Source organism: Meleagris gallopavo, chromosome 5, assembly GCF_000146605.3.
Source record: "Meleagris gallopavo isolate NT-WF06-2002-E0010 breed Aviagen turkey brand Nicholas breeding stock chromosome 5, Turkey_5.1, whole genome shotgun sequence".
In the NCBI taxonomy this organism is placed as follows: domain Eukaryota; kingdom Metazoa; phylum Chordata; class Aves; order Galliformes; family Phasianidae; genus Meleagris; species Meleagris gallopavo.
This window is the reverse complement of record NC_015015.2, coordinates 57,006,522-57,018,313: the sequence shown is the minus strand read 5'-3', so window position 1 is coordinate 57,018,313 and position 11,792 is coordinate 57,006,522. Positions and strand designations below refer to the sequence as shown.

Genomic DNA, 11,792 nt, shown 5'->3' with positions numbered 1-11,792 from the left:
TTCCAGCTCCAGCACTTCCCCAGCTCCCAGCAGTGCAACCCTGTGCTGTGTAACTCTCACCACTGTGCAAAAGAGCAGCACGCAAGAAGAGCAGAATGAATCCATGTGCAGCTGCTCATCAGCATAGCCTGGAGGTCTCAAACTCTCTTCACACCACTGTGAGCGCTCCCAGAAGCCCCAGCTAAAGCTTGGAAAAGAAATGAGAGCACACATTACACTGCAGGAATTGTTATGTCCTAGAAGTCAGTTGTTTATTGACTTTTTTCACTAGACAAGATGTAACCCATTCCCAACAGCAGCACAGCCTGCCCTGTGCCCCAGGTGCCACCAGGCTGAGCTCTGTGGCTCAGGCTGTTCTGCTGCAGGTGAGCTCTGCGTGTCCTGACAGCTGACAGCAGGCTCAGGCACATTCAGTTACACTGCTCAGGGCAGAATATCTGCTACCTAAGGTTCACAATTGAAGTTCCACAACATAAAAGAGTTTCATAAACCAGACTAGAACCAAGCAGAGAGTCGTGGTGCTTTGACAGCTGAAGGTTTACAACAGTTTAGCAATTTGGGTCATGTACAATTTTCAGATCTCATTTCTCTGACCTTTGTAGCAAAGTATGTTAAGCAGTTCCCTAACAGCACAGATAAAACAGGACTCACCCATCACAGCACTCTTCAGCACAAACTAAAGCAGCACTTCTCCTTCCCGTGTCTGCAGGGCCTGTCTCCTGCACAGACATCCACAGCACCACCTGGGACTTCAGATAGCGTTATTTCCACGTATCCACACCTCATTTTGCTCAGGGTTGGCCCTCACGAGTACTTCACGGTGGACAAACCCACAACTAGGTTTGGCTGAAGCACAGCATCCACCTCCACTTGCATTAAATACATTTATTGCAAACATCTTTACACAAAAATAGGTTTTCTCTAGGCCATTCACATGCAACTTCAAGGCGGGAAGCAACTACCTACAGTACAGCTACTTCATCTATACAGGTTTCACGTCTGCCACACGTGGTACAATTAATTATTACATCTTAGAATTGATCATCCATGCACCGCTCGGAGCTGTCAGCACAGAGGGCTCAGGAGCCCGAGGTGTTGTTGCTTCCAAACCGTTGATTGACGCTGTGCAGCAAGTGCTTGGGGAGGCAATTCCAGGAGCTGGCCAACATCTCCTTAAAGCAAATGACTGCTTCGAGGCACAGCCTGGGGGAGAGGAACGCACAGCTGCTGTTAGCATGAATGGAGTCCTGCAAGGTGAGCTAATGATCATTTACAGCTGCCTGCTGCCACATGACTACTGAATGGAATCTCACTCAGCTGCTGTTATTTCAGCTCTCTTTAAAGGAAGAAATGTTTTCAAGCGTTTTAGATTGGCACTAAGCTTGCACCAGTTGCTTTAGAAGGGGACACCACAGCTTAATGTTGAAGTCTTGTTTTCTTACCTTACAAGAGATCGTGGTTGTAGAGAAAACACAAGTATTTCATTACTGTGAGCCTGCACGTGGGAGGGAGAAAAAGAGAGAATCAGTTTGTGTGGATCCCATCATGACAGCAGAACCAAACCAGCCAAGGCTCAGAGGGATCTGGGTGAGGAAGGCAGACACAGCACAGGTCTGGGGCTGGAGTTCACATAAGCCACAAAGGCAGCACATAAGCTGGACTCAGAACTGCTCACCAAACCCTGCGGTGCCTGCACTTAGCACTAAGGGAACCACAGGTGGATCAGTGCTCCATGTCCTGCTCTGCATGGCCAGCACCCACTCAGCAAAGGGAATAACAGCAACTCAACACCCATATGGGTGCTGCTGGAGCTTCCTGGTCTCCAGGGATCTGCACTTGAAATCCTGCAGCAGGCTCAGCAGTCACTGTTTTTTATTGTTGTTTTTAAGGATGACATGTTGCACCACTCTTGTTTGCCACTTGCTGGTTCCACCTGACACCCACTGGTTCTTACATTAAAATGCGCAGCTGTGCTTGCTCCCAGTCATTTTCCAGCCACCTGAGGACTTCACAGACCATAATACTCCCTCCTGTCCTGGCTGAAGAAACCCACTCTGTGCTACGTGCCCTCAGCAGGGCACCGCAGTGAAGAAACTGCTTTGGGAAGGGCCCACTGAGCTCACCTGGTGAGAAGCACTGGGCAAAGCTAACGCAGGAGCCAGCAGATGAGAGCTCCAAGTGAAACATCACCATGAGGGAAACAAGCCACGTTTGTTTGAACAGTGAATAGTGACCTTTTCTAGAAAAGCAGCACATTTCCCCTTAGAGCTTTGTTCGTGTGTCTGCCAGTCCTGCAGACACAGGATGAGAAGCACTTCATGCTTGCTGCAGTGCTAAGGAATTGCAGCTCCTGCGGGCAGGGCAGGGCTGTGCAAGAAGGAAAGCAAAGCTTGGGATAAACTTACAGCTTTAGAATGAGCCAGCAGGTTGTTGGCACAGCCCCCAAAGACGATCACCTCTCCCTCTTCACTTGCACAAGCAGTGTGCCACAGCCTGCAAACAGAAGGCAGCATTCAACAACAACACTCCACCCAAAAAGCCACGTTTGGGGTTTGTATTTCAAGCTAACACACACAGGTCTGCCTTCCCAATGCTATCCTGCAGCACTGAGGAGTTTGTGGTTTGAGGAATAGAACTCCTGGCCAGTCAATGATGGACTGGGCAGGCTGCTCTGGTTAGAGCAGGGCTGCAGGGCTCAACTGCCTGCAGATACAGGCACACATCAAACTCCTGGAGGAGGGCCGCAATGAAAATACAGCCTGTGAGAGCACTGTGTCCCCCGCCAGTCAATAGGCTGAAGGAACATGATCTGTACCTCTCTGGAAGCCTTGTGGCACAGCAGCTCAGCTTTGAAAAACAGCCCTTTCCTCACTGCCAGCAGCAGGACCCAAGGGCACAGCAGGGAACCACTGCTGCTGTCACTCCCTGAAGCCCAACCCAAACCTCTTCCCCAGACACGATGGGTCACAGCTCACATGTTTATGATGCTGTATGCATGCATCACCATTGCTTTAATGCTTTTTAAATTGCTGGTCATCACCTCCAATTTACTCAGTAGGTCTTCATGGAACACAAAAACACACTGGGGGAGCACAGAGCCCGAAGACGCAGAGAACAGTGTGTGTTTGTGGCACAGCAGGGACACACGGGGCTCCAGCCAACTCCTGTGCTGGCACACACAGCTCAGGGCCCCTTCAGCCTGCACATCCAGCCCCAAATCCTTGTTTCCTGCTGCTTCACAAAGAAAGCACTGAGCTACATGCTGGCTGCCTCCACCCGGGGCACAGCACTGTCACGTGCAGATGCTGCACATCGGTGTTTGTGGGGTAGGAAATGCTAACACAGAGTATTGTGCTGTTAGGAAAGACAAGCAGTGTGAGAAGTGTGTGTCCTCCCTCACTGCCATCACAAAGAGCCCCCTCACTCCTTTTTCTTTGCTAAGTTTCCAAGAAAGTGTGCACCATACCTGGGTTTCTCAGAGTAGTTATGCTCGAACTGTACCCACTCATTCTTGCTGATACAATAAATCCAAGCATCACCTGAAAACAAGCAAAACTCCAAATACAAACAGGATTCTTTTAGTTCTGTCATGGTTGTTGAAGTAAAAATGTACTCTGGTATAATACAGTGCATCTTTGTTCTTAAATAAATCAAGTTTTTTCAGGACAAACCCTGTGAAGCTTGGGGGAACGGCTGTTTGTGAGGGTGGACGGTGATAGGACAAAGGGGAATGGTCTTAAACTGAGGCAGGGGAGGTTTAGGTTGGATATGAGGAGGAGGTTTTTCAGCCAGAGGGTGGTGAGGCACTGGAACAGGTTGCCCAAGGAGGCTGTGGATGCCCCATCCCTGCAGGCATTCAAGGCCAGGCTGGATGTGGCTCTGGGCAGCCTGGGCTGCTGGTTGGCGACCTGCACACAGCAGGGGGTTGGGACTGGATGAGCACTGTGCTCCTTTCAACCCAGGCTCTTCTAGGATTCTATGAAGCTTTGGGCTGCCTGTCTGAAAACAGCACTTTAATAGGAGGAAAGACAAAAAACTGCAAAGCTCTTACTAATTGCAATTTGCATGTGATGCTTTTAGAGCAGCCTGAGCTCTGTAAATAGCAATGTCTGCACACATTCAGTGACTCCTACTCTGTCAACTCAGCTGTTCCACAAGAAACTGGATCACAGGACATGGATGGAATGTACAAAGACTTTAGGGTGATTAGGCAGTAGCTCAGGCTCTTATTTAAGAACACAAAGACAAAATCCTTTAGGAATGACTTACTTAATGGCTGCTTGTCAGTGGTGAATCCTCCAAAGAGAAAGAGATGATCTGAGGAAATGGGTGTTAGAGAATGCCAGGAGCGGCCCACCGGGCAGACGCCTTGTGCCATTCTGTTTCAATAAAAGCACCATTAATCACTGATGTGCTGAAGTTAAACAGTGCTGCTCATTATTTTTCAGGTCTTTGAACCATGTGACTTCGAACTGCATGCGGGTCATGACCCAACAGCAAGTTTTTACTGTGTCTAAAGTGAAGAGTTTTGCTCATATGAGGTCTGCTGGCAAAAACCAGGGAGATAATCCTACTTGTGTCTGCTCACCTACTGCAGCTTACTAAGCTTCACTGGATTGATTAGAAGTGAATCAAGATGACACCTTTATACTGCTTTCCACACTAACGGACTGGAGTTTTAGTACCTACATTTCATTCCACTCCCACGTATCCAAATTCAGGTAGTAAAGGTCGTTCATTCGGGACTCCTGGAACAAAGCAGAGCGTGGTTGAAGCACTTCACATTTGGGTTTTGGTAGCACAGCACTCAGCAGGGCTGTGACTTACTCTGTATCTGCCTCCAAACACAAAGCCTCTGTTCCCCACTGTAGCACACGCGTGAGCTGCTCGTGGCGATGGAGTTTTACCCTGGGAAAAGAAAACATGAAATAAGAAGGGAAGTTTATCAGATATGTTAACAAAAGAAAACCTCATTTCAACAGAAACCCCCAGCGGTCAGCAAGGCATCCCAGCCCCAGAAAGCAGCCAGCCAAGGAAATGAGGGGCTGAGCTGTGGTCAGACTTAAGCTCACCAAGGAGCAGGGAGCGAAAAGTCGTTCTGTGGGCAGAAATGTGTGAGGCAGAAGGCCTCAGACTGTAAACAAGGTAATGATACAGTGAATGCCAGGCAGGATTTTTCTCGAGCTACTGTGAAATATCTGCGATCCGTAGGTATTAAGACAAAGCAGATCCCCAGTAATTTGAGCAAGGAGTTACTTATCTCACATTTAATTTCTTCAAATCCTGTGGCAGCCTCGCTCTATTTGTCTGTTCCTAAATACTGTTGGGACACTTTAAATGAGGCCTATTTGCAATTGCAGAGCTTTTTGTTTTGACAAGGATCCAGCAGCCAAGTGACACACAACCAGCTGCGAGCTGCAGCGAGGATGACAGGAAACCACGAACTTTGCTTCTCTGAGCTCCCCTTAAGAACAACACCACTGAAGCATGAAAGAAAGCAACTCAGTGGGAAAACTGATGAAGAGATAAAGAGCACAGAACAGGCAAGCTTCTTACTTTTGGAGAGGAGGGAGAAGCCACGTAAACAATGTAAACCAGCATTTGTTATCAGCCTCAAATTGCACCAGGCGGAGGCACAGAGGTTAGGAAGAATTTCTTTCATCAGCAATCTATTCTAACTTAAATTTAAGCAGTGAAGGCAGGCCTGGCAGAGTCATGTCTGGTTTCACAGGCTGCTAGAAGAGATATGACATGACTTTCTGAAGAGCTGTAACTTGAACTGATGTAAGAATAGAAATTACCGTAGTTATAGGCTGGCTCCAGGTAAATGTTTCAGTGTCCAGAACATGCACGTGGTCATTCCATCCTCTAGGAAGCCCTGAATTCTTTAAAAATATTTACAGAGAAGCAAGTTTTAGTAAGCATTAATGAAATATTAAGTGCCAAGAGAAATAACTTCAAGGTGAGAAAAGTTTGCCTACCCAGAAAGAGGTCTCATCAAATTCAAAAGTTCCTCGTTGTTTCCCTTCAGGAAAATAACCATAGCCTCCAAAAAAGATTAGTCTGAAACAAAACATGCAACAAGAAGTGTTAGAAATCTTATCACATTTCTCACTACAAACTAAAGATCTGTAAAGGTTGGGCTCAGACTGAAGGCAGGGAAGCACCTGTGACCTCATTATTTCCAATACATCAACAGTGCAAGTTTTCCAGGTGTGGGGCCCTGTTTCTTGCCTAACCGACCTCACCACCCACACAAAATCCCTCTGTAGGTGTTTCCCAAGCCCCAGGCTGCTGAGCTTTGCTGCTGTTCTAATAGCAAAGCTGCCAGGCCTGCTGCCTGATCCCCGTGCTCCAGCCTTCAGTATCAGGGCTCTCACACAGAACTATGGGTGCTCCTGAAGCTTCCTGCCTCTGTCCTTTCCAAGCGTGCTGCTCAATTTCCCCAGTCCCAAAAGATTCACAAACAGTCCCGTGAGAAGCCATGGAATGTACACAGTGTGTGGGTGAAAAGAGGGAAGCCACCAGAGAGGAGAGGGCTGAAAAGGAGAGCTCAAGTGCCTCTTCTGCACAGAGGTCTGTGTTTTTGCCAGAAAGTCTTAATGAAGAAACAGAAAACAAGCGATACAGCCAACAGAACTGCCTCAGCTCGAGTCCTGCAAATCTACCAGTGAACTCTCTCTCCATGCCTGGAATCTGGGAAGTAACACCATGGGTTAAGCAAGCTTTTCTTTCTCTGCAGCGAATCCCACAGCAAATGCAACCAGCACAAACCAGGCAGAATTGAGAACATGCATTGCTGAAAAAGCAATATACGTTTTTTTATTAAAATGGCTTCCTTCCCTCCTGCTCTTCAAGCATCAAAGACACACGGGCTGTTCCCCAGGATATGACCAACAGATTGCATTTTGTGTGTAATGGGAACAGGCTTCTCTGTCTTTGCCAAGAAGGACACAGATACAAGCAACCATTCTTTAGAACAACAGACCAAGAAGGCAGTGTGGAAGATTTGCCTGTAAGGAGCCCACTTTTTGCACTGTGACTCACATGGATACTCTGTGGCTTACACATACCCAGACTGGGAATTAGGTTTTTTCATTTAGCAACAGCTAAAGGACAGAGCAGATTTAAAAGGCTGAGGAACAAATCCAGCATCTTCCCAAAGCACATTTGCGCTGCAGGCAAGAAGTCCTGCTGCAGCTCTTATGCAAACAAAAAAACACAACAACAGCAAGGCTGGGAGTGATGAAAAGCACACATACACACACACACAGACTGCTGTGCTTTGTTGCTGGAGCCTTACTTGTTTTTGTAAACCCACACGCCAAGTTTGTCCTTTGATGAAGGGGGGACCCCCTGACACTCTACTCTGACCCACTGCAGCACTTTGTCCGTGGATCTGGAATTTAACATGTAGAACTGTAGAAAATAAAAAGATTTCTTTTACCCAAACAGTTAGCTTAAAGCTCAAGTCTGACTGATGCTACACTAACAACCTGTAATTAGCATTCATTGGTACAGAAGCAGTACATGAGTTCCCTCCCTCACTGCACAGAGCGCTGACAACATTTGGAATGAACTGTGGATCCAAAGATCTTTTTGCAGGCTCAGATCCCAAACATCCTTTTACAAAAGTAACAGCATCATGCACAAGGAGTGGGACCATTCAGAAGCTGCAAGGGAAGCAAATGAAGGTGTGCACAACGTCACAACTGTCCTGTAACTCAAAAGAACAGTTCCAAAAAGTGTTTTTAAAGCTTTTGCACAACACCTCCTGATATTAATTCAGCAACCTCTGGAAATTTCCACCTTTCAAAGAAGCAAACGTGGAAGGAGCAGTGCAATATAATTGACAGGGTGAACTGCTCCAGAGCAAGTGCCTCCCAAACAAGTAAAAGGTCACAGTGCTTCTCTGTGCTGGAAAGCCATCAGAGAGCAATAGTGCAGAGCTGGAGGCCAACCTCAAGTCTGGAAAACAGATTATCTGACCTGCTGCAGAGAACTAATACACTGAATGGGTAGAAGTGTGCCAGCTAATCACCTGAATGGAAAATAAAGAAATTCGTGTGGTAAGCACAGGGTTTTGTTAGCCAAAATCTCTCAGGCAAGGACGAAAACATGGCTTCAATTAGTTTGCACCTGAGGAAGCTGCTGACAGGGCACAAAGGCTGTTATCTGCTTGCCAGTAGGTGAAGCCACGGAGCACACAGTGCCTGGATCCACATTCAGTATTCCATTATTAACATTAAAGCTCTGAAACTGTCCAATCTGTCCAGCAATTCTGAAGAAAATGCTTCTGTGATTTGCTAAGTTGATACATTTCCTGCTATGGATCGATTTTAAGTAACTGAAAAGTCCACCTCTGTACAGAATGGGACCAAAAGCTAACAAATAACAATGAGGAACTTATTTGTGAGAAAGGGTTTACTAAATTGTTACTAAACTGACCTTGTTTGTGTTGCCACGTGCATGGTGTCCTCCAAACAGGTACACCACCCTGTCTACACACACAGCACAACTTCCAGACATGGAAGGTGGAACATCTCCCTCTGTTTTACTCTTCTTCCTACAAACACAGATTAAGACATTATATATAACCAAAATAAACGGTAACGATTTTACCTGGAGTGAAAATCTGTACCATCAACATCATATCTTTAACTCTGAGAGATCACTGTGGAGCACTCAGCTCTGAGTTTTTCAGACCCACACAGGCTGAACAGTTTACAACACCCGGCAGGCACTATGGGGAGGTGGAGTGGGGAAAAGACAGCTTAATTATCACGTGGTTTCTGGGGGAGGAATCCTGTCTGCTCAGTGCAGGAGTTCAGGGTGCTTTTCCCATCCCATATCCCAGAAGATCCTAAGGCAAAAAGGCTGCATCTGTCTAAACTGCGGGTTTCATTTTGCTACAGTTTATCTCTAACGTCTGTAAACACTATAAACACACTTCAGGCTGTCCCAAACCACTCTGACAACTGCAAGAAGTGCTGAATTTGCATTTTTTGCTAAGCACGGAGGAGACTGGGCTTCACAGCATGTGGCTCCAGACAGCTACAGCATCAGTGCAGCGTGTTCCCTTCTCCTCCTGTGCTTTCAGGCATGCAGTTCCACACAACCTTATGGCCCCTACTGGTCTTAGCAGACTCAGCAGTTTCTTTGGCAGCATAAATACTTAACAAAAAGGACAAGAAATAAAACACAGAAGGAACCCACAATGCTTCCTGCAGCACCACGTGGTACCCATTCAGTGTTCAGGTGTTGCATCCTACACCAGACATCCCAGAACACCTCATGCTGATGCTGTCATTTACCTGTGCTGACTCCCTGAGCTCTCTCTCCCACTTCACCCTACTCACTCCTGTGAAAATTTGTTTATTACATAGAAAAAAAACCACAAAATAACAACTTTGGAAGTGTCGTACACATGCATGCAAGAGTAGGATAGGTGGGAACAAAAAAGTCAGGGAGTTCCCCTTCTGTCCATAGACCTTCAGTGTGGTCATTGTACCAATTTAATACAACACTTTTTTTTTCCCCATAAAGCAAAAAACATTAAGTTAATTATTTACTGTACCATCTTCCAGTTTCCATGTTGTAGATCCATATTTCATCTCTAGGCAGATAGAAGTCATAAAATCCCCTAACTTGGGCATTCTGCAGAACATATCAGAAAAGAAAAAGAATGCTTGAATTACAGGCAGCTCTGAATGTTTACAACCCCTCAGAGACTCAACCTGCAAAAACTACAGGAGCAGTGCCTTCTGCATTCTCATACCTCCCACCTGCACACAGCAGTTTGGACCTTATTACTGTTTCTGGTGGGGACCAAACTCCTCATAGGGCCACAGGCTGGGCTACATGGAAGCTAAACCCTACGTTCACATGCCAGGCAGGGTAGCCTGGGTGCACAAAGGAGCCACTCTGTAATTCCCATTCCCATGACACCATCAGAATAACCACAGAACCACAGCATGGTTGTGTTGAAAGGGACCACACAGCTCCCAGCCCCACCCCTGTTGTGGGCTGACTCCCCCCCAGCTCAGGCTGCCCAGGGCTCATCCATGGCCTTGAGCACCTCCAGAGATGGCAATACATCAAAGCTTTGTTTTGAGCTACAATTCACCCACTGAATCTGCTGTCAAATGAAAAATCATTAATTTTCATTCCTGTCAAAACTGTAGAATGGTTTGGTCCCACTTGCCACACACACACCTCAACATGTTGAATAACCAACTTGTGATTGGTAACATGCAACATACAGTTGTGCTGACAACGGTGTAACAAAAAGCACCACTTTGCAGGGAGTGCATTCCGTAGCAGATTGTATGTTCTACCTTTATAACTGGAGCTTTTGTTTTTTAGAGGAGGGATCACAGAATCACAGAATGGCCTGTGTTGCAAAGGAGCACAGTGATCATCTAGTTCCAACCCCCTGTTATGTGCAGGGTTGCCAATCAGCAGCCCAGGCTGCCCAGAGCCACATCCAGCCTGGCCTTGAATGCCTCCAGAGCCACATCCAAACAAACAGTACATAATTACAAGTACTAAGAGTGATAGGCAGGCAGCATAGAGCAGAGTGTACCTTGTATCCTCCCCAGACGTACATGCAGCGCCCATCAGTCACTGCCACGTGCCCACTGCGCTCTGCAGGGCTGTCATTCTCCAGCTGCTCAAAGCTGTCCTCAGCTGGAGCTGGGAGCTCTTCATCTGCCTGCAGGTCTTCATTATCATCAGCCATTTTGATCTGGTGCGACACAGAATAATGGAACAGTTTTGAAAACCATTAGAATAAACAATCAGAGGAAAAAAAGATGATAAATCACAGGCTGTTGTCTTTCAAAATGATGTTCTTCAGGAAGAAGATTTCATATCACTTAGGAAAGTTTCAGAAGAGCAAACAGAGCTGTGAGGGCTCTGGAGTGCATGTCTTACAGGGAGTGGCTGAGGGAACTGGGACTGCTGAGTCTGGAGAAAAGGAGCTCAGAGGAGCCCTCGTCGCTCTCTTCAACTCCCTGACATGGGGTGGTAGTGAGGTGGAGGTCAGCCTCTGCTCCCTGGCAACAGCAACAGCATAAGAGGTGATGGTCTCAAGTCGTGTAAGGGAAGGTCAGTTGGATATTAGGAAAAAAAATGTCTCAGAAAGAGCAGTCAGGTGCTGGACAGGCTGCCCAGGGAGGTGGAGGGGTCACCACTGGGCCTCCAAAGCTAAGCCTCCTCCCCCCAAACCATCCGTGCTGCTCAGTGCAGGACCTCACCGACATCACAGAACAAAGCAGAGCCCCTCTCTGCATTAAACCGCGGACAGAAGGCCCAAACCTACCGACGGGGCCCAGGAGGAGCCCCAGGGCAGCACCAGCTAGGAGTTGCCAGCCTCGGGCCGCCAGCTGCCGGAGCCTTCGGGCGGAGCGAGGGCTGAGGCGGCCGGGGACAAAGCAGGGCTGGGTGCGGGCAGGGAAAGGCCTTCAGGGGGGCACGGAACGCGCGCGGGCCGACAGCGACTTCAGCCTGAACCGTCTCAGGGACCGACACTGCAACACCCCCAGCACGCAACTCTGCCGCGTTAATTACACTTCAGAGACCCCTGCCCACCCCTCTGCCTCCAGCCGACCAGCCCCGCACCGAGCCCTCCCCCCGACCAGCACTATTTGTGCACCGCAGAAGACACGCCACACAACGCCTGCGGCCTTCGGCCACGCTCCCCCCGCACCGAGCGGCCCCGAGCCCCACACGGCACACCAGCCCTTGCCTCAGGGGGCCCCGCCGCCTCCCCTCAGCGCGGGGCTGAGGGA

At 48.0% G+C, this 11,792-nt stretch overlaps 1 protein-coding gene across 1 annotated transcript in view; it reads right to left on the bottom strand.

The window, feature by feature from the left end:
- Positions 1-224: 224 nt before the first annotated feature.
- Positions 225-11,792, bottom strand: part of KLHDC2 (kelch domain containing 2) — an 11,769-nt gene continuing 201 nt past the window's right edge. The window contains exons 2-14 of the mRNA XM_010712143.2: positions 10,586-10,749; positions 9,578-9,657; positions 8,449-8,566; positions 7,304-7,419; positions 5,982-6,063; positions 5,802-5,885; positions 4,828-4,908; positions 4,690-4,748; positions 4,270-4,379; positions 3,467-3,539; positions 2,406-2,493; positions 1,443-1,495; positions 225-1,203 (exon numbers count right to left, since the gene is read on the bottom strand). Of these exons, the coding sequence (XP_010710445.1) occupies positions 1,080-1,203; positions 1,443-1,495; positions 2,406-2,493; positions 3,467-3,539; positions 4,270-4,379; positions 4,690-4,748; positions 4,828-4,908; positions 5,802-5,885; positions 5,982-6,063; positions 7,304-7,419; positions 8,449-8,566; positions 9,578-9,657; positions 10,586-10,741 (1,224 nt within the window). The 5' untranslated portion in view covers positions 10,742-10,749 and the 3' untranslated portion in view covers positions 225-1,079. The remainder of the gene's footprint in view (positions 1,204-1,442; positions 1,496-2,405; positions 2,494-3,466; positions 3,540-4,269; positions 4,380-4,689; positions 4,749-4,827; positions 4,909-5,801; positions 5,886-5,981; positions 6,064-7,303; positions 7,420-8,448; positions 8,567-9,577; positions 9,658-10,585; positions 10,750-11,792) is intronic.